The sequence below is a fragment of the Lycium barbarum genome, chromosome 3 (assembly GCF_019175385.1).
Source record: "Lycium barbarum isolate Lr01 chromosome 3, ASM1917538v2, whole genome shotgun sequence".
Lineage (NCBI taxonomy): Eukaryota > Viridiplantae > Streptophyta > Magnoliopsida > Solanales > Solanaceae > Lycium > Lycium barbarum.
Window position 1 is genome coordinate 148,181,102 of NC_083339.1, and position 21,788 is coordinate 148,202,889.

The 21,788-nt window shown below is 35.5% G+C and overlaps 2 protein-coding genes across 7 annotated transcripts; both read right to left on the bottom strand.

Annotated features, from left to right (window-relative positions):
- Window positions 1-281: 281 nt before the first annotated feature.
- Window positions 282-3,096, bottom strand: LOC132631545 (uncharacterized). The gene is made up of 4 exons (XM_060347116.1): window positions 2,492-3,096; window positions 1,666-2,219; window positions 1,087-1,529; window positions 282-593 (listed from the first exon to the last, which is right to left on the bottom strand). Exons 1-4 carry the CDS (start codon window positions 3,094-3,096, stop codon window positions 282-284), a joined length of 1,914 nt encoding a protein of 637 aa, XP_060203099.1.
- Window positions 3,097-4,793: 1,697 nt separating this feature from the next.
- On the bottom strand, window positions 4,794-16,669 carry LOC132633540 (uncharacterized). Of its 6 annotated transcripts, XR_009579671.1 has the most exons (25): window positions 16,425-16,669; window positions 16,001-16,138; window positions 14,400-14,555; window positions 12,610-13,347; window positions 12,252-12,485; window positions 11,313-12,128; window positions 10,856-11,230; window positions 10,694-10,784; window positions 9,969-10,608; window positions 9,751-9,830; window positions 9,570-9,654; window positions 9,384-9,475; window positions 9,236-9,304; window positions 9,075-9,111; window positions 8,889-8,971; window positions 8,176-8,667; window positions 7,883-7,919; window positions 7,732-7,789; window positions 7,480-7,613; window positions 7,329-7,394; window positions 7,106-7,220; window positions 6,965-7,003; window positions 5,953-6,069; window positions 5,548-5,770; window positions 4,794-5,094 (listed from the first exon to the last, which is right to left on the bottom strand). XR_009579671.1 is itself a non-coding variant. In XM_060350026.1 (24 exons), the coding sequence occupies exons 2-24, from the start codon at window positions 16,122-16,124 to the stop codon at window positions 5,084-5,086; spliced, it is 4,689 nt and encodes a 1,562-aa protein (XP_060206009.1). In that variant the 5' UTR covers window positions 16,125-16,138; window positions 16,425-16,669; the 3' UTR covers window positions 4,794-5,083. The 6 variants fall into 6 exon arrangements, 5 of the variants coding, with proteins under 5 accessions (XP_060206009.1, XP_060206007.1, XP_060206008.1 ...); XM_060350026.1 differs by lacking the exon at window positions 5,548-5,770; XM_060350024.1 differs by lacking the exon at window positions 5,548-5,770 and having other exon boundaries at window positions 5,933-6,069; window positions 16,425-16,668.
- Window positions 16,670-21,788: the final 5,119 nt, after the last annotated feature.

Below are 21,788 nucleotides of genomic sequence, written 5' to 3' on the forward strand. Positions count from 1 at the left end.
TTAACGTCCGTTAACACCGAATTGTATGCAATATTATTATGAAAATGAAGGACAAAAATTACAGAATACAACGATGAACCAAAAATTTCTTTATTTAATATTTTTGGGGATAAGGGTTTTTTTTTAAAAAAAAATAATTACAATCTAAACATCTACTTCTTACGTGGCTCATTAGAACAAGAACGTTTATTGTGACCAAGACGTCCACAAGTACTACAAGCATTCCCACGTTTACCAATCATCGTCTCCATTAATGGTTTATCTCGCTTTTTCTTTGGCCTTCACGGGGGTCTCTTGTATCTTGGTGGCAAAACAACTTCATCGCATATGTGTTTGGGAATATTCCACTCACTCTCGTCAGGCAGAGAATCCACAGGCACATCATACGTCTTAATCACTGTCTTTGGTTTGAATAGGTCTGAGCAATATTCATCAGGCATAAGACTTTTACTCTTCAATACAACCCATGCATGTGGACATGGTATCTCATCCATTTGGAACATCCGACAACTACATGTTTTCTTTTTAAGATCAATTATGAATCGCCTTGCCTCATCATTTACGGTATACACATATTCAGTTGATGGTTCAACCTAATCAAGAAGAAATGTGTCAGACCAGAATACATTGAATATTAACAACGATAAGTAATATGAAATACATGGAAATATACAATCCAAATAGAATTACTTAAGTACCTTCTAAAATATGCTGAAATATATTGAAATATATGTAGGCAGACTTCAACAAAATAAACAGTAACATACCGTCATGGAAATATACACTCCAAACAGAATTACTTAATATGAAATACATGGAAATATACAATCCAAACAGAATTACTTAAGTACCTTCTAAAATATGCTGAAATATATTGAAATATATGTAGGCAGACTTCAACAAAATAAACAGTAACATGCCGTCATACGTAGAGATTTACATTCGTTTATTGATAATAATTGCTGGAATGCTTTCCCAAGTGTTGTGAATGTGTATGTACCGTTCCTCCTATTAGTGCAATTCCATCTCCTAAACATCTTCCTCACTTCTTCAAGAAAATCGAAACAGCAACTCTCTTGCTGCTACCAATTTTCCATTAATACATTCGGCTATATTTGAGGTCATTGTCCATCCTCTGTTAACGGGTGAATACAGTCGAGCCCACTTTTCCCTTCCTGCATCCTCCAAGTACTCTTTTACCCGAAAATCAACCTTCTCAATCTTCTTAATCATCTTATCAAACTCAGCCCGTGTGTATGCTTTTGCAAGTGCATAGAATACAAGACTCAATACTTCACCATTCGACTTGTATTTCGTGATCACATTTTTCCATAAATGCCATATGCACGCCAAATGTGGCACAATTGGATACACTCTACTCACCGCCTTAATGATGCTCTCATGTCTGTCTGATACAACACACATGTTATCCCTATTCCCATAAGCTTGTTTGAACTGCTCAAAGAACCAGGTCCAAGACTTATCGTTCTCTGAATCTATCACACCATATGCCAATGGTAGAATATTACCTGCACATACATGTTTTGTGTATTATTACAGTGAAATATAGCATAAAGCATATTGGAAATACATTAGAAATAGAATGAAATACAACGAAATATACCAAAAGCAGAAAAAAATGTATTTAAACATTTTGGCATCTACCTGCACCATCCAACGTGCTGGCTGATACAAAAGTACTGTTATATGTAGTTTTAAGATGGGAATCATCTACTACAACTATTGGTCTACAACACTCGAAGCCTTTTATGAACGCTTTAAGTGCTATAAACAAATACAAGAACTCGTTTTGTTGTGATTTGTGCATTCTCACATGTGATCCAGGGTATGTTTTATCCAATATGTACACATATCCCGGTAACTTCTTGTATGATTCTGTTGGTTCCCCTCTTAATTCATTCATTGCCTTTTCTCTAGCCTTCCAGGCTGTCATATAAGAAACATCAACGCCATACTCATTTTTTACGCCGTCTACTATATCACCAGGTGTATATTTCCTCTTGTGATTTGCTATTTTTGGCTTAACAACTGACACACCAATCAACCAACTTGTTGCTTGCCTTTGGGAATACACTTTGTCCTTCAATGGACAAGTATGTTCGTCATGAAAAGATCTCACTCTGAACATTTCAGAGTTCGCAATACTTGAAGCTCTGAATTTCCAATGACAATCAGTTGAACAACATACCAGAGTGTAACTACATAAACCAATACAAAAAAAGAACAGTCAGATTGAAGTTTCAAACACATACAAGATCCTAAATACATTGTCTATATATACTGAAATGGTTACATAATGGAATTAAATAATTCAAACAGTGCGTATTTCACTGTATTTAATTAAATCCAACTGAAATGTAATGGCAATACAACAGTTTACGTCACTGTATTTCAATGCATTTCTTAGTATATTTCAATATATTTCATAGTATATTTCAATGTATTTCATATTTTTTTGTGACTAACATACCTTATGGCATTCGACCTCTCTGTCCTGAAATTGAATCTTTTGCGAATTGCATAATTCGCCATAACATTCTTCAGAGTGTCCTTATCTTTGTAGATTTGATCAACAAAAACATCCTTATGTTCCTTGTTCGAAATAATCAAGTCATCGTTGTTTTCAAATAAAACAACAGCCTTAGCACAATCCGACGCATCCAAATCATATGAATCAACTACGTCCGTAGCATACATATAATCATTAAATTCAAGTTGAAACATATCGTCTCCAACTGCAGATTCGCCGGACACAAAATTCTCAAGATCATTATCAGTTATGCTAACGCACAACGGATATGCTTCAAATCCCCTGTTTTCTCTCTTAAGCTCAACATACACCCTTACTCCCATATTGTTGCGTATTTCCATTGGCATATTGTCTCCTTCAACAGCATATTTTATTGATATCGGTTTCCTGCTAATATCAACACCTAACTGAATTGCTATAGTTTCAACCAAATCACCGTATGAACAATAATCTTTGAAGACAACTGCGTCTAGTTTGTAATTAACAAAGCAATTCTGTTCATTCCAAAAACCGGAGTGTCTGATCACTGTTGTTATGCTTGACATGTTTCGTTTTGATAATTCAACAAAACTAGAAGAACAGTGACTGCATTGGAAAAAAAAATCATCGTTCCAATCACAGAAAATTGAATCAAAAAACAATCACACAAATCATTGAAAATTTGAAACATACCTTTTGTCGAATCTGAAATACAAATCTGATCTTCACTAAAATTCCATATATACATTCGTTCGTATCTTATTGAGTGTATTTCAACTTGATTTTGAAGAATTCGAATGTAGAAAACAGAGCTCAAAGAGATTCTTCTGTAGTTGGATCTTTTTAGATCTTCAGTATTTTTTTGAATTCAAAAAGTTTTGATTGTGATAAAAGTGGAGAGAGATACGTAATCTGTTATGGAAGAACATTCATTACGCGTGATTAATGGGAAGATTTAAATTGAATCCCTGAATTTAAAAAAAAAAATCTTTTCCATAAATACGGCCTAATTTTACTCACCAGTGTCGGACGTTCCATGTATTTCACTATATTTCAAAAAAATGAAATACACGCGTTTCAACTAAAAAACCAGCTACACTTAGTAAATAACAATTTTATAGCTATTTCTTGTTACAAGCTACTAAAAGGTAGTTATTTATGTAAGTTTTACTTTAGAAAGACCGCCGGGAAGTTTGGTCATTTGCACTTTTGTGCCTATTTTGTGCTAGTCTTTAATTTTTGTCCTTCAAATGGGCTGGTCATTAATTTTTGCCCTTCAAAATCGAACTTATGACCCTGACATCATAATATTCACAAGTAATGTCAGCGCCCTTAAAGAACTTATGCTCCTATAGACATAAGTTCGATTTTGAAGAACAAAATTAAAGACCAACCCATTTGAGGGCCAAAAATTAATGAGCAGTCCAATTGAAGGACAAACCTGAACTGCATTTCTATTGGAGTTATGTTCCTGTGAGCGGTAAAAGAGAAGGTCCCAATTGGGGAGAAAGACACTTTTAGGGTTGCTGTTTAAAACATAGCCAACATTTATTCAAATTTTAGTCACATCGCCTCCTCTGCCTCCTAACTATCAATTACTTGTTGGTGCTGTGTTCTTCTGGGAAGTTCCAGAATCAATTGAAGAAAAGAATCAATTATTTCAATTAGTTTATGACTCTTCTAATTGGTTTATGTTGGATTCGATCATGTTGCTCAAGGAAATAAGAAACAATTTTCTTATATGCATAAGCTTGTTTGTTGAGAGGCAAATTGACATTAATGTTTACAAAGTATGTGACGAGAACAAGTATCAACCTGAAAAGTTGTCTTTCCAAGTATACAGTAAAAGTGACAGAAGGAGACACCCTATTGCACATGTAACAAAACTAAAACTGTCTGCCATGATGCACAGACAAATAACCAATCTAGGGAAGCAGATATTAGAGTAAGAAGATGGCCAACATAACTTAAAAGAACAGTTGAAACTACACAAGCCTGAAGTTCAAACTTCGAACTGCAAGAGTTGAAAATCTGAACAGTGCCCTGAAAACTGAATGTCCTGAATATCGAAGAAGCAAGTCTTTGTTGCTCTTTTTAAGTTGTGACTATGTTTGAAATACTTTGCAAACACTCGAATACATTTTAAACAGCAGGACCAAAAGTGGCTATTGGTGCACTTGGCACAAAAGAACGACCGAAGAATTATCTCCCTGTTTTAACCCAAGTTCGTGCTCTTAAATAAACCAGACAGTATGTACAAACCTTTTGCAGAGGGATAATGAAAATGGTATTCTAATTCAAATCCTCTCAGCAGTTGCAAAAGTTGAGTATAACATCCTTCAAGCGTTTAGAATACAAGTTACATTAAAATAAAGAAATTCCACTTGTTCTTAAGCTCTCTATGTTACAAAACAATCAGAAATATGCTAACTATACAGAGACAATGGTGGGAGCAGAAAGAATTCTCTGAACTTCCGATACTAATATGGAAAGCATCCAACTATACTCTTGACATGATGATGGTATAGCAATTCACATTCAGGATGGGTAATGTTAATCATAGTCTACGAAGAATAGAAAAATTGACAAGCATCAGTCACTTCAACAATTCACGTTTCCACATTGACTAAATTTATTATAGAACAAATAGAATTGTACTTGGATGATATGGAGTACTGTGGAAGTTATAAGCTTGCCAGTTAAAGGTGTTATGAACTAGAAAAGCAAAAAAACAGGACCACTCAGCCCTATGGCTATGGCGTGGAGCATAGTTAAACACTAACTTACCATCAAACCAAAGTTGTGTTAGAGAAAATAGAAATGCAATATATCAATCAACAATTTTGAACTAACTGCACATAGCTACTAAAAACTCAGTTTTAGGCACCTATGACCTGCTTAAATAAACAATCAATATACGACTCCACCAGTAGAGAAACAGTTGACCAATATGAAGCAATTTAAGGATGAATTTAGGTAAAATAAAACTATCAGAGAAAAAAGTGCGAAAAGGTTACTTGTGTATGACATTGAGCTGACTGCAGCAAGTTCGACTCCTACTAAACAAAGGCAAACACCATCATTTTTGTTGATATTTTTTTCAAGTCATACACCATTTGAGTGCATCCAAAATGAGAACAGATATTTTCCTTCATTTCACAGTGAATAAATTTCTTGGTTTCCCAGGATCTAGCATAAGTTATGTCCATTTAACTTGACACGGTAGCCCTCGTTCATGAACTACAACAAGAAAACCCTGCCGTGTAATCTAAACAGCAAAAGAATGAAACAATTCTAGGAAGTATATGAGCAACTAGGATGACTTTTTCATCAATGCGCAACCATGATTCTCACAAGAAAATAATGTTAAATGAGTGATAAATGTGTATACGCTTTTATCACCTCTCAAGCAATTTTCTCACCCTCTAAATGCTGATCATCAGAATTCCCTATTTTACTTTTATATCCTGAATGGAATAGACGAGGGAGGGGTCTGGGTGCCCTCTGCTTTCTGTCATATCCTCTCACACATGTATACCCTGCAAAAAGATCAAGTTAAAATACATAAGACAATTTTTTCCTTCAGCAAGGAAAATATTTCTCGTCATTTTCAACCATCATCAAATCCAACGCTAAAGGTGAACTGGGCTAATACGCCTATGAAAATGCCTTTTCACGGTCATTCGAGTAATAATATTTGGCCCCTAATTAGTTTATACCTAAAGACATGATATTGTACTTTGTTCCAACATTTCTCCATCACCTAGTTCATGTTAGGGTTTGCCCTGATTTTCTTACCTTATTTGGATTTTCTTTTGTCTGGAAGGAAGCGCAAATTTTTTACCATAATTGGTTAATCCTTTTCACGGAGGAAAGAGATTTGGACCTCCATAAATTGAGGATCTTTCCTTCTCATTTTACAACATCCACAATATAGTCCTTTAGATTTGGAGAGTCATGTTTAGGGGGAGAATTTATTCTTTTGATATTTTTGTAGTCTTTTATTTCAGTATATTGTTCATCTCTCTCATATGGATGTAGGTCAATTGACCAAACCACGTTACAACATTATGTTTTTTATATATTTCCTTTTGTTTCTGACTTATCGTCGTTCAAGGTTCCTTTACGAGCTTCCACATGACACCTGGTTATTCGATTCCAACAGTTTGTAGCAAGACATCCTAGTCATTTCATTACATACTTCAAAGATTTCCTTTATAGTTGAACCTTATATATTGTGCAACTGTTTTAGCCAAGACTGGCTTTTGATTTTTTCATCAGACTCCAGACCATTCTTAATAGTTCTATTTAGTATCAAGTTCAGAATATGAAGGTACAGACATACTCAAAAAAAAAAAACATGAAGGTATAAAACCTCATAAAATAGCAACATCTTTTTTTCAGTTTTGTATATATAGAAGAGACGTCCCATACCTCTCCAAAAGCAATACTGAATGTCCTCCGTTGACATGCCTGGTTTGATATAATAAGTAACATCAATATTTATAACGTCAAGTCTTGATAAAAAATGATCATATAAAAGTGAAAAATAACAAGCAACAATATATTTTCTACCTTTAGCAATGGCGTGAACTGTGGTTCCACAATATAAAGTCTTTCGTCTCAAATGCCATATTGACACCCGCGGAACACGAATTGGGCATTCGCTCGACTCATGATCAGCAAAAACCTGGTTTAAAAGAAAATTAAATTTGTGAGTTGACTGTAAAACAACGAACTAGTCACCATCCAACACCAAAAAGGAGTTTATGGGGAGACAGTCACATGATCTGATTACCTCGTTAACTTGAAAATATGTCCCATTAAGTGGAAAACTTCCCCTGTTTGCCGTCCGACATGGTATCTGTAAACCATGGTTGTATGTCTCATATCCAAATGAAGAATCTCTTGGGAAACAATACGAAAAGAAATGTTCATGATGTACTTACCAAAATAGTTCCATAAACTATCTGATCATTTTGGGAGTAACTTGTACTGCCCGAGCATATCTTTGCACCATAAAGTTCTAATTCCTTGGAGCTAGAATCTCTTCCAAATTTTTTCTGATTTTTTATTTCTTCCTCTAAAAGTTACAAATTATAGTCAGTTCGAACTACGTCTGCCGAGAAGCATTATTAGGAGAGGAATTTCATAGTAACATTCACACTAAGCGTCCACAAATAACAAATGTACTTCTTTACCTGTTTGGCAGATGGCAAGAAGGTAAGGGCAGGGGTCATCAGGCTCCCGTTTCTCAAACTGCAAAGTAATAAACATTATGAATGTAGTTGCATCAAAGAAAATTTGATAAATTAAGATGTATTTGATAAATTAAGATGTATAAGAAATTACCCCACTCAAAAGAGGATGATAATCTGGAAGCTCATACCTGCAATACAATGAGGAAGTGTTAGCTTTTATATAACTTAGCAATATGCTCTCTGCTGAGAAATTTGTTGTAAAAACATCAAACATGGCATCCTTATTAATCAGTCAAATGCTCTAAGCCAAAAACTTAACCATACACCAAAGCAAGTGTTCAATATACAAGCGGGACATACTATTTGCTCATGTTATAAGCATATAATTTAGTAACTTAAGATATTTTCTATACACAAAAAGATGGATTAAGTATTATTACTTACACTGTGTGCTCAGTCCTAGTTCGACTCTCACTTTTCAGTTTACGAGCATGACGTGAAGCAGATTCTGGATCCAAAAGAACCAAGGCTTTTGATACTTCTTCATCTCTATGCAATGTACTGATCTCATTAACAAAGTTCAACACATTTTCTTGAAACTCTTTAGCGTTGGACTTGTTGATCAAGTTCAAGATATTTTCTCGAAAATCGTTAGTGTTAAGTTGGATAGTAGGTATCTCCTGCTCATGCTCCACCCCACAAGGAAAGTCTTCAATGTCTCGTTCCAGTGATTCTATAGGTCTGTGCTCGGGAGATTCTGGCATTTCTATGATAGGCTCACATTCTTGAGTCTGGAACCTGGACTCCAAGAAGCTTTCACCAGAAAGGGACAAATTTGGTGACGGCACACACATGTTTGGGACTTCATCAACTCTAACAGGCTGCTTAACGGCGACCACTCCTTTCTGCTGTGGTCCTGGGAGGCGAAGCCTAGCACTGCATAATGCAAATTTGAAAATATTCTGATGCACAAGGATGTATTTGTCAAGGTTTCTTGGAATATGGAGTATTCGTTGTTGAAAAATTAAGTGTCTTACGGGAATTGTTAATATGTCAGATATTACATACAATATACAGATTATTGTAAGGCTTAGATATCAATTTCATGAAAAAAAAATTGTTTCAATTTTAAAGTTGAGCAGTAATCTGATGCAAACCTTGCAAATGCACTAGCAAAGTGCCTGCATTCGGCTCTCAGTGGGCACGCATTACAATTTGGATTTTTCTTTGTACAGAAAACCTGTGTGATATTGAAGAAAATTCTTGCTGTTAGTGCTGCTCTCTGAAGAAATAAATACAGCTGATCAATCTACGGAATCATTGACTGTTGAGTTACATCTGACCTTTCCAAATGTGATCATGTGATAATGCAATTCATATCTGCCACACATACCAACTAAATGAGTTGAAGTATTTCCGGAACAATTTTTCAGTTACTTAGTATTAAAGCTATGAAGCAAATCTATTGAACAAGAAAACTCTAAAGAAAGTGGAAATGCTTTACAGTATTAGCAGATCAAGGTTGCATAGACGTGGCCAAAGGTACTTTTGTATGGAACTCTCTAGGGGGTACCTAATTGAAAAGAAAATCAACTCTTAGTATATATTAGGTCAAACTTAGACACAATAAATAGAATTTATTCAATACATACTTCTCCAGAAGATGCATCAGGATCCCATCAGGTAATGGTTGCAAAGGAACCCATCCTAGACGTACTGATACCCGAGCAACATTTATGTCAACCTTTCAACCAAAAAAAAAAAATTAGAAAAAACCAGAATGTTGAGATTCCAAAGGCCAAACAGAAGTGGACAACCACTCCATGCTGAAAACTTACAGGAAAGGCACAATGCCGAAGTGTCAAAAGTCGAAGGCAATCCACGCTCTTCGGCCCAAGCCCAACGATACTCAACAAGTATTCTCTGAACAGCAGCAGAGTAATAAGAGAATGCTCCATGACATCTTAGCTTTAAATATCACAATGACCATAACTTTGACTAAATAATTTACGTTCTTACTTCGCTTTGTCTGTGGGGACATCTCTTAACCACTCAAGGTCAATGCTTCCATGATCTTCAACCAATCGATTAAGAAAATTCTGCAAAGTTCATATCACCACCCAATTGATTATGAGAGCACCAATGTAAATAGATCAATCAATCAGCTATGCCTTACTCCAATGTGGTACAGACACATTATAAATAAAATGAGAGAAAATGAAACCACTAACTTGTACCTTAATTTTTGCAGCAAGAACATTACCCTGTCCTCGAGATTTGATTGGCTCAACAATCTTTTCAACATCTGCATGTCTAATGGCTTCCCAGTCAACAGAATCCCTATTTCTTTCGGTAAGACCACTAGATCTACCAGTAGAATAGGTTTTCCTCAGCTCGTCCCAATCAATTTCTTTTTTTGGGAGTTCATCTTTCTCTCTCGATATCTTCTCGGGCAAATTGACTGCTTCATTTCCTAAATCGTCACTCTTAGCAGAGTTTATCACTTCTGAGCTACAAGAAGTGACTGTAGCCTGACTTCCACAAGTACTCTCAGCACTAAGATTTTCTTCCACTTGAGTTTCATGCAATCTCTCATTTTTGCAGTCCCCAACGTGATGTAAGTGGGTATAAGATGTAGGCAAACATTCTGACGTGTTTCTATCATTTACGGAAGATAATTCATCTATGCTTGATCTACATGTGGACATTTGACTACAAGAAAAACCAGCCAACTCAGGATCTTTCTCATCGGCAGACACTTCCCTTTCAAATGAATCTGGCATTCCCTCTGTAATCATTAAAGCTTGTCCTTGCGGAATAGTCATTTCTTGCTTATTTTGAGGTGGGAATGCTGAAGCAAGAAGCATGAAGGCATTGCTGCATAGGGGACGGGGAGTACAACAAGATTATTTACCCTCTACAAAATGAGAAAGAAATGGGCATGTAACACAATGAAGTTTACCTTGAAAGATTATCTGATACATTTTGTGTTAGGTAAACACCAACCACAGAGTCTACCACTGACCCTTTCCATTCGGAAAAACGCCTATCACCTGGAAGTATTCCTTGAGCATAAGAATTAAAGCATTGAACTACTTGTAAGACAAAAATGTTTGAGGTGTACCTAAGACAAGACGCATGCGGGCAATGAATGAGGCAGCCCTTCCTTGAAATATTTCTCTTTGCTCCTCCCACCATATTTCCTTCTCTTTATCCAGGTCTTCATCAATTTCACCTTCGTTTTCTATGAGTAGCTTCCACACTCGCAGTGACTCCATATCAAGATCAACCCTGGGCGGTTTTTGTGTCGAAGGTTTGTCCTTTCCCTTGTAAATATTTATTGGACCAAAAGGATTCCATGGGACAAGCCGGCCAACATTTTTACTGGTTCTTTTCTTACTGGTTGCTGCTTTCCTCTTATAGGTTTTCTTATCACAAATTCTTATATTTTCTAACCTCTGAATAAGTGATGCAACCAAGGATTCCAAGTCTGCTGAACCTGCAAAATTGTGTTCAAGGTTATACAGTACAATTATTATGATAAGTGCAAAAAGGAAAAATGTCGGTCTCAAGTAGATTACTCTCTGTTCTAGGCCATGGATCTTGTTGTTGTGGGCATTCTTGAATTTTATTGAAAGCTGATTTATCCGTTTGAGAACACATATCTTCATGTTGCGAGCACTCCAGAATTTCATTGCAAGCTAACTTATCTAAAAAAGATTCAATCTCATTGATTGGACTTATTTCTGACTTAAGGCAGAGGGAATCTAGAATAGCCGTTGATCTTTTGCTATTCTTGGATCTTTTTATTTTGGACGTGACTAGTGGAGACAAAGTCAAGGCAAGACTTAAAGGTTCTAGATCTGTGTTTTCTTCCCTGCAAGCAGACTTGGTCCTCTTAGGACGGATAGATCTCTTCCTCCGAGACTTCACTATAGGGGACAAACTAAACACACATTCAAAAAATTCTGGATTAGCCATTGCAACTGTAATTTGATTTTTATTAGGTAGAACTTCTCCAACAAAGAGTGATTTTAATTTTCCTTTCTGCCCCGAATTCATAGTTGAAAAACATGTCTTTTTAGCATCATTGGCAATTCCAAAATTTCTCCTTGTAACTCTCTTGGAAATTGTAAAACAATTATCTCTCTTGCCAATTTTAATACGTTTCTCTGTAGCTCTCTTTGCACCTCTTCTTCTGCCCATCTTATTTGCACTGGCAGTCACTTTGAAATTCATATGAGTTTTCAATGTACTCCAGCCTTTATCTGCATCAACATTCAAAAACTTTAAAAACACAAGTGCTTTTCTTCTTTTTGTCCTCCTTTTCTTGCATATTATTGTAGCTTCCGGTTTAAGATTTCTATTATTCCTCGAACAATCATCAGCTTCATTTCCTACAAAAGAGATGGTACAAATGTTATTTTTGTCCTCCTACGATAAACTTTTAGAAAATCAAGTTGAGAACCACCTTTGTCTCGGGATTTATGATCATTCAGGGAGATAGATAGCTTCATTACCTGCCAAAGACACGACACCAATGTTTCCTTTTGTCCTCCTTTTATAAACTTTCAAAAAACGATCCCGACAACCAGTTTGGCCGGTTGTTTCACGATCGTTTGGGTAGATATCAGCTTCATTTCCTGCCAAAGGCATCAACTCTGTTTTAGTTTTGTTCCTCCTTTTATAAACTTTCAGAAAATGATGCTGACAGGCACTCTGGTCATCCTGGTAGATACTAGCTCCATTTTCTGCTAGAGACATGGTACAAATGTTAATTTTATGAATAGTGGGATAAGTTCCAAAAAAATTCTTTGACAATTAAAAGATTTCCAACAAAAAAAAAAAAAGAGTCAAATGCAAATGAAATTTGGTTACCTTGGTTGGGCTGGAAAGTTGATTCTGCCTCTAAATTATCTTCTAAGCCAATGGATATATTTGTATCAACTGCCTGCTCATTAACACCATCCAATGGATTTGTCAAGAATTTGTTGTAACTATGTGTTACATGATCCCAGATCACTTCTGTAGCTCCCACGGAAATGACATCATTCTCATTTTCCAAGTTGAAATCTATAACTCGTCTACATGACTTCAAATCATGTCCAAGATTTGTAAGAATATCATGCTCAAGCTCCGGTGGACTTGTTGCGGGGATAGCATGCTCCAGAGTTTCTGGTTGAGGTGTTGAAACCTGTAGGACTAGAGATTCGGGAATAGTTCCTGGAATCTTACTATTAGGTGCTTGCATATCAGCATGTCCGGATAAATCATCTGAAACTTTCTCGCAGGCCTTTTCTAGTTTCTTCTTTGTCCTGGCACTTGCCTTGGAGTTACCTGGTTTTGGAGGCGAAGGCTTTACCTTAGGCTTTGGAGTCTTTTTGGGCTTACTTTCATCAAAGATTTTTGGTGTGTGTTTTCTCATTCTTGGTTTCTTATGTGGTCTGTCATTCAAGTCTAAGCTACCACTTTGTTTCTCCCTGGGGTTACCCTTCTTGATAGGAGTTGAAGGAGCCAGCCACGCAGATTTAGAATCACCATCTAAATTTCGACTTAGAAATTCACTCTTCCTTCCGACCAAAGCAGAAACCTCCTCATCCTTTTTTTGGCTGTTATCTGCAAAAATGTTTGTAAGCTGATAAGTGAATTTGAACTTATTGCAGATCTGGACATAGAAAATTGATAGTGGTTTAGTTGGTAACTAATTAAGTCAATTATTTTTAAGTACATCAGATATGGTTAGTTCGTCATTCCAATATCAGAAATACAGGGGAAATAGTAAATGATCAAGAAAGAAGGGACGAGTAGCATTATTTAATTAAGCATCAAATAAGTAAAATCGAGCAACCAAGTGCAGAAAAACCGTTAATTCTACCATTCTAATGCTACTCATCCAGTGGTTATTGTTGTGAATGGTAACATGAGGTGCTGTAGTAGTATCTTTACAGAGTTCCCATCCTTACAGTTTAGTCCTACTTTTTATTGTTATTTTCAGTATCATCCCGTTAGATGGTTCACTATTAGGCTTTTACTTATTCTTTTAGACTGAGCATTGTAAGAGCGTGACTTGAATGAAAACCTATCTTAAAGGGCAGCCCGGTGCACTAAGCTCCCGCTATGCGCAGGGTCCGGGGAAGGGTCGGACCACAAGGGTCTATCGTACGCTTTCTCTACAATTTCCTTTCTCTCTTATTCTCACTGTTTTCCTTTCTTTCTCACTACTTAGGTTATTTTGGATTAGCTTAAAGCGTAGTAATTGCTACGGCCATATAGCCAGATTCAACTATGATCACTAAGTTCCATTAGATGCCACAGTCAACTTAAAACAGCATTAGATGGAAATTTTACAGAACTGCTCAACAAATTACACAAAAACTGTAATTTATGGAAGCAATCATCATGCAGAAACAAAATAGCAGGATCAATCTCTTAATAAAAACATGAAAAATCCCGCTACTGAAACTGTGATATTAAATTAAGTTATGCGCTGACAGTATAAAAGATTTACACAACTAGGTTACTCATAAAGGTGATTACAATTTATAGACCAGTTTCTACCATAGCCATTAATCGTAACCTTATAAAAACGGTAATTACAACTGTTATAACAGGTCAAAACTACAATGACCTTTGTAACATTATTTACACTGACCGTGTATATAACTTACCTGAACTACTTATGGACAGAAATTTGTTCAAGCCAGCATCAATAGAGTTAAATTCTGTTCTTGCTGGGCACTTGTCGGGTGTTATTGGCGCCCAAGAAAGTGTTTTCTGCAACTTTTCCTGCATGGCATTGCCTAGTTCCATCTCTACTTCTTCTCCTATTTCAGTTAAATGAAAACCCAAGAAAAAACATTAGGATTAAAACCAAAATACTGTTACGGAAATTGAACTAGTCTATGCTGTTACGGAAATTGAACTAGTCTATAAGGACCCGTTTGGTTGGGAAACAACTTATACCGGGATAACTAATCTCGGGATAAGTTATTCCGGGATTAGTTATTCCACCCTCAAGGTGGGATAAAATAAGGCTACAATCCCGGGATAACTAATCCCGGGATTAGTTATCCCGGATTTTTATTCCAACCAAACATGGGATAAGGAGGCACTAAAATTTTATCCCGGAACTATTTTTGCTTATCCTTCACACCAAACGACCCCTAAGAGATCAAAGTCAAAATTAACCCAAGAAAAAAAAAAAAACTTTCTGTCATATACTATTTTGGATTAGCTTCAAGTGTAGTAATTGCAACAGTCATATACTCATATTCAACTATGATCACTAAGTTCAATTAAATTTTCGGCTATCTGAAAAACTGCTTCCAAGTGTCGCTATACTCTGCTGCAGCAACTTAACCAAAATTAAATGGAAATTTGCTGAACTGCTTAACAATTTACTTCATTGCTAATTACCTTAAATCACCCAAAAGCGTCATTATATAATGTGATACTCATAAATAGAGAAGATTACACAAAAACTGCTGGATATTTGCAGAGAAGGAGCATATAGTTGGGAAAAAAATCTATAATATATGGAAGCGATCATTATGCATGCAGAAACAAAATAAGCAGGATCAATCTCTTAATAAAACATGAAAAAGATATTAAAATTCAGTTAAGCACCGACCAAATAATTAAATATTTACTCAACTAGGTTACTCAAGATTACAATTTACAGGTTATTTCTAGGATAACCATTAATTGATCACCTGATAAAAACGGTAACTACAACTATTATAACAGATTAACAGCCAGGCAAAGGAGGGGCCAGGATTAAAAGCTTATGGATTCAGGATTCTAGTCTGTTTAAGTTACTGGGTTCTAAATTAATACTCCCTCCGTCCCAATTTATGTGTCACCTTTCAGATTTAGAGATTCATATAAGTTTTTCTTTGACCACAATTTTTCATGTCTTTTAAATTTTTTGAATTGTCAATCATTGTGACTAATAGTACTCCTACTTTCATGTAGTTTCCAAGAAAGTGAATTTTATGTCAAAAGCTTAAAGATTCTTTCTCGGAACACACGGTCATAATTAACAGGTTTGACTCTCGAAATTCGAACTGTGCCACATAAATTGGGACAGAGGAAATAATTTGTACAGATTCAATGAATTTCGTAAGATAAATACAGGGTTTTGACCAAAGTAGTTACTGTGTCGGCCGAACCCATAACATATACACTAGCTCCGCCCCTGATAACTGGTCAAACTACATTGATCTTTGTAACAATATTTTGCACTGTCAGTGTATATAACTTAACTTACCTGAACTACTTGCCAACAAAACATTGCTAAATTCTGTCCTTGCTGGCACGCACTTGCCAGGTGTTATTGGTGTAAAAGAAACTACTTTCTCCAACTCCTCCTGCTCTGCATTGTCAATTTCCATCACTAATTCTTCTCCTATTTCAATTACATGAAAAAATAATCAAAATTAAACCCAAAAATACACATACTAGCCATAAAATAAGAGATCACAGTCAAAATTAACCCAAGATAAAAAAAAATCCGTCTCTGCAACTATTCAATTTGCATTGTTAACCAAGATGATCATCCAAAAGTTAAATTTGTTTCTATTCACAGGTAATTACAAACCAGTTGATGAAATTTTATCTAATTCCAGCTGGAAAATATCTAGAATTTAGAAGGAAGAGAAAACTATTATGCCGAATTAAAAAGAAAAATATACCTGATTTCCACACGAAGGTGTGTATGAGAGAGGTGGAGAATAGAGCAGTAACAGAAATAGGGTTAAAAAGAGCTTTACTTCTACCAGGAAAGTACAAGCTATGCCCAACGACTAATTAATTAAGTTAAGCTGTATATGCCTGAAATTAAGTTGACTTAACTAACTTCTTCATGACTTCCCCTTTTGACGAAGTTTTTTTTTTTTTTTTTTATTTCCTACCTGATGTCTGTTACCCTGCCGCAAGGCATTGGATTAGCTTTAATTTGCGTGGTTGGAAAATTTTGTGTAGGAAATAAAGCGCTCTCTTATAGAAACGATTATGTAAATTTTTAATTATTAAAATTAAGTTATTCAATATGATATAAACACTCATGTGAACAAGTACACCTACTTTTCCCAAATTTTCTTCTTTATTTTTATTTTCCATTCTACATTATTAAATTTTTTTCCTGTATAAGGAAATATGTCATTCCAAAATTAGTTAAATTAAGTACTTTTCATTATTATGGTTTGAAATTGTTTTATGTACATGCATTGTTTGGGTCACGGTTATATTCCGTTTTGTAGAGACCAAATTGACCTGACTTTTGGAATTAATTTAGGGCCCGTTTGGCCATAAAAAATTTCACTTTTTTTGGGAAAACGTTTTTTACTTTATTTGGAAATTAACGTTTGGTCATGAAAATTTCAAATACAATTTGAAGTTGTATTTGGAATTTAAAAAATACCAAAAAAAACAAATATTCTTTGCAAAAATTATAATTAAACAGAACTCCAACTTCAACTCCAACTCTAATTTCAAAATACCAAATAAAGTGAAAAATATTTGATCTTCATGGCCAAACGCCTACTTAGTTTTCTACTATAAAATTCCATATTTAAAAACACACTGTTGTTTAATTTACACATTTAAATATTCAGTAAAATATTTTTTGGATTCAAAAAAAAATACTTCAATATTGAAAAGTGTAATAATTATTCTATTTATCTAAAATATTGAGTGCTACTCGTCCAAATAGAGAACATCTCCAATGAGCATACATCCTTCACTTAAACATAAACATCTTTAGAGACAAATACGTGAAAATAACAATAGTGAAAATCTCAACTTCTTTGAGAGAATTTTTTTTTTCCTGTAAACAACTGCATTATTACTTCATAATATGTCTTACATGTTCATAAGATACCAATGTATCATTTACAATCAGCCGGTGAAATTAGAATTCCAACAAACTCTATGTAAAAGCAAAAGAGAATATTTAGCTATATTATGAGCTACCACATTCCATGCGCGAGGGATATGTATATAGTTGATCTCTTCAAAATAACTCATCAATCTCCATATATCCTCGCATATCAACTTCCCACGACACGGTCATCTTCTTTTGTAGCATTTGTACCCCATTGTTGGCATCTAATAGTATATGAACTTTTGACTAGCCTTTACGTAGTGTTGTTTTCAATGCCTGTTGAATTGCTAGTGCTTCGGCAGTGACGGCCTTCCCCACAAATTGAATAGGGGTGCCAAGGGCATGAAGCAAATGACCACAGCTCTCTACTTCTTCGAGGGGCATTCAAATGAGAAAATCGGTTAAATTCATTCAACTTAACCCAGTCTTCAATCATACCAGTCAAAGATCAACTTTGCCATGCCGGAAAAATGGTGCGGCATTCCTCTAAACGTTCCAATTTCTCAAATGGTCATCCAACTTAGGAATTTTTTTTTGCCTCTTAAATAAATTTCGTGCTAAGTCAATGGAGTATTATTTACTCGATATATATTTTCTTCATTAAATAATATCTTTTTCTATTTTTTCACAAGGTAAAGTATATGCCATTTACTCGATAAAAAATAAAATTAATAATATATAAGTGATAAATAAAAGATACATATCAATTTGAGGAACAAAGGCGCGGATAAATTGAAATAAAACTAAAGTAATTTCTTACCCAATACATAAATTTTTGGGGTTGGGGTGAGGTTTTTGTCTACATTGAAGAGTTTTAAAAGAACCCAAATCCTCAGTAACTATAATTCAACCCCATTTCACCTAAAAAGGTTTTAAGACTGTCACATAGGATATTATTCATTAAAAAGAAAAAGAGGGGGGTGCGGGGGGGGGGGGGGGTTACTTTCCGCTCCAGTAATTATCAGTATAATCTTAGATGACTGACAAGTATATTATTATAAATTTAAACTCATCTACTTTATTATCAGAAGTTTTATCTCTTTCCAAAATCTTTAAACTTATTTTGTTTGTAAGAAAGAACACATACACTTACATTGGAAGAAACTCGGCGTATTTATAAAAGTTATGCAAATATTACCAGAAAAAAAAGTAATTCATTGGTAGAAAACTTGGACAGGGGAGCATCAGCTTTTAATCTCATTATGATTATGACTTGGTTGTTTAGAAGAGCGATTAATTGGATTAGCGTATTGGAATGGAAGAAAGTTAACGATTCTTTCTTTTTCAATTGTCCCGCAAACACATCCAACCATACTAGCTCATAAACTCATCTTAACACACAATCACAACATAGATGCAGACTTGCATACGGTGTTACTTGCCTAATAACTGCCAAAAGCGAGAGAACAATTCATTTCTCTTTGTTTGAATCTTGAAAGGTTTCAAGGAAATGATCACACAGTAAAAAATTCAAAAGGTTAATTTTATATATGACGTCCGGAACCAAATTTAGTTGAGTCAAAACCTCTTTAATGTCCAACTTTGATCGAATTATATTATTCTTATCAGGGGTGGATCGGGTGGATCCACCCTTTAGGGTGGGGTGGTGTGGCACTCTCTAGATTGATAAATTTTTTATATATCTATGTTGCAATTTGCTTAAATTAGGTTAAATATTTGATCTTGGCACCCCCAATCGCAAATTAGACAAAGGTGTCAGGGCTGGTGGACGCAAGTTTGAATCTATCTTGAACATTTTTCAACTCCCGTTTTTCTTTGTGCTTTTTAGTTCCTTTGTACCAGTCATTTTCCTTTTCAGCTCTCTCAATTTTCTATTTATCTTTTTATTATTTATTTTGCCTTTCCTCTATTCTACTCCCTTCGTTCCATAATAAGTGGTTTTTAGCTTAATATGCACATCCCTTAAGAACATGTATGAGGAAGCCAAAACTAGAGTAAGGACAGTAGGAGGGGACTCAGAGCACTTCCCAGTAGTGATGGGGTTGCATTAAGGATCAGCTCTTAGTCCGTTTTTATTTGCCTTGGTGATGGATAGATTGACGCGACAAATTCAAGGTGAAGTGCCATGGTGTATGCTTTTCGCGGACGACATAGTCCTGATCGATGAGACTCGTAGCGGAGTTAACGCTAAGCTGGAGGATTGGAGACATACCTTGGAGTCTAAAGGATTTAAGCTGAGTAGGACCAAGACAGAGTACTTAGAGTGTAAGTTCAGTGAGACACCCCAGGAGGTTGGCGTGGAAGTTAGGCTTGGTGCTCAGGCCATCCAAAAGAAAAGTAGTTTCAAGTACCTTGGGTCTATCATGCAAGACAGCGGGGAGATTGACGATGATGTCATACATCGTATTGGGGTAGGGTGGATGAAATGGAGGCTAGCTTCAGGAGTGCTATGTGACAAGAAGGTGCCACCACAACTGAAGGGCAAGTTCTACAGAGTGGTGGTTAGACCAGCTATGTTGTATGGGGCGGAGTGTTGGCCAGTTAAGATCTCTCACGTTCAAAAGATGAAAGTTGCCGAGATGAGAATGTTGAGATGGATGTGTGGGCACACTAGAAATGAGGCTATTCGGGATAAGGTGGGAGTGGCCTCGGTGGAAGATAAGATGCGGGAAATGCGACTCAGATGGTTTGGGCATGTGAAGAGGAGAGACATAGATGCCCCAGTGCGGAGGTGTGAGAGGTTAGCCATGGATGGTTTCAGAAGAGGTAGGGGTAGGCCAAAGAAATATTGGGGAGAGGTGATTAGACAGGACATGACGCAGTTACAGCTTACCGAGGACATGACCTTAGATAGGAAGGTGTGGAGGACCCACATTAGGGTAGAAGGCTAGTATATAAGTCTCGTTATCTTTCCTTATTAGTAGGCGCATTAGCGCATTATAATTTCTTGTGCTCTGATTTATGTTATTATTCGCTACTTTCTGTACTTTGATTACTCTATTTTATCTGTGCCGCTTTCGTTATTTGCATTTCCATATCGCTTTGAATTCCTTGATTATCCTGTTTTACTGTGTCGCTTGCATTATTTCATTACAATATCGTTTTGAATCTTTTAACCTTATCTGACTCCCTTTTTTATGCTTCCATTGAGCCGAGGGTCTCTCGGAAACAGTCATCCTACCTTGGTAGGAGTAAGGTCTGCGTACATTCTACCCTCCCCAGACCCCAAGATGTGGGATTTCACCGGGTTGTTGTTGTTGTTGTTGTATGCACATCCCTTAAGAAAATTCTCACTCCTACAAAAACAAAAGCTTAATGATTCTTGAAAATGTAAATTAGGGTAATTTTGTAATAACAAGATCAATTTCTTCTTGAAATTTAAAGCACAACTTATTTTGAAACAAAAGGAAAAGCCTAAAAATCACTCATCATGAAACGGAGGGAGTATTATTTGATCTATGATCTCTAGTGAGAAACATAAATAGAAACTTCAAAATCATTTAAATTAAGCATTTCTCTGTGAGTATTTAAATCAAAAAACTTGGGTCTCAATGGGAATTTTGGATTGAGATCATCATTTTTTTTATATAATTTCTTTTGTTTATATTACTTAATCCGTCCATGTTTACTAGTCTATATTTGACTTGGGACACTTTTAATAAGCAATAAAATGAGAAATGAATTGGAGTACTCAATCATACAGGTAAAATAGGTATAAAATGGTAAATTATGTCTTGGTTTTTCAAACTATACAACTTCCAAGTAAAAGTGGACATCTATTTTTAGTATAGTAGACAAATAAATATGGACGGAGGGAGTGTACTATTAAAATTAATTTGTGCTATTCTATAATTGTTAAATTCAATTTAAATTACTTTAATACTTAAATTGTGATGGAAATTTCGTAAGCATTGCTTAGGAAAAACATGAAATTTATGATTTATTTTTGAGAACTTATAGTTTATCTAATTCTACATTTACTTATGGGTGTAATTACCTATTGAAGAGTTTTTCCATTATTTTTCTTATTTTAATTGGTGTAATTCCCTTATTGAAGATGTAATTTTACTTGTGCAAGTTCATTTTTTAATATATATAAAAGATGTAGGTTCCTTGGTGAAAATGTTGATTTTACCTCTGTTGTTAATGGAAGTGATTCCTTGTTTAAGATACTAATTATGTTCGTTTCTTGATTTTTGAGATGTAATTTTCA

Excerpts from the sequence above, each read along its gene's own strand:
- LOC132633540 (XM_060350022.1), bottom strand. The coding sequence starts at position 16,124 with ATGGAAATTGACAATGCAGAGCAGGAGGAGTTGGAGAAAGTAGTTTCT. Across the intron at positions 11,231-11,312 it reads TCCATGGCCTAGAACAGAGA|GTTCAGCAGACTTGGAATCC; the intron begins GTAATCTACTTG and ends ACAATTTTGCAG. Across the intron at positions 7,221-7,328 it reads CATATTTTCAAGTTAACGAG|GTTTTTGCTGATCATGAGTC; the intron begins GTAATCAGATCA and ends CTTTTAAACCAG.
- LOC132631545 (XM_060347116.1), bottom strand. The coding sequence starts at position 3,096 with ATGTCAAGCATAACAACAGTGATCAGACACTCCGGTTTTTGGAATGAA. Across the intron at positions 2,220-2,491 it reads GAGAGGTCGAATGCCATAAG|TTACACTCTGGTATGTTGTT; the intron begins GTATGTTAGTCA and ends TGGTTTATGTAG. Across the intron at positions 1,530-1,665 it reads CAGCACGTTGGATGGTGCAG|GTAATATTCTACCATTGGCA; the intron begins GTAGATGCCAAA and ends ATGTATGTGCAG.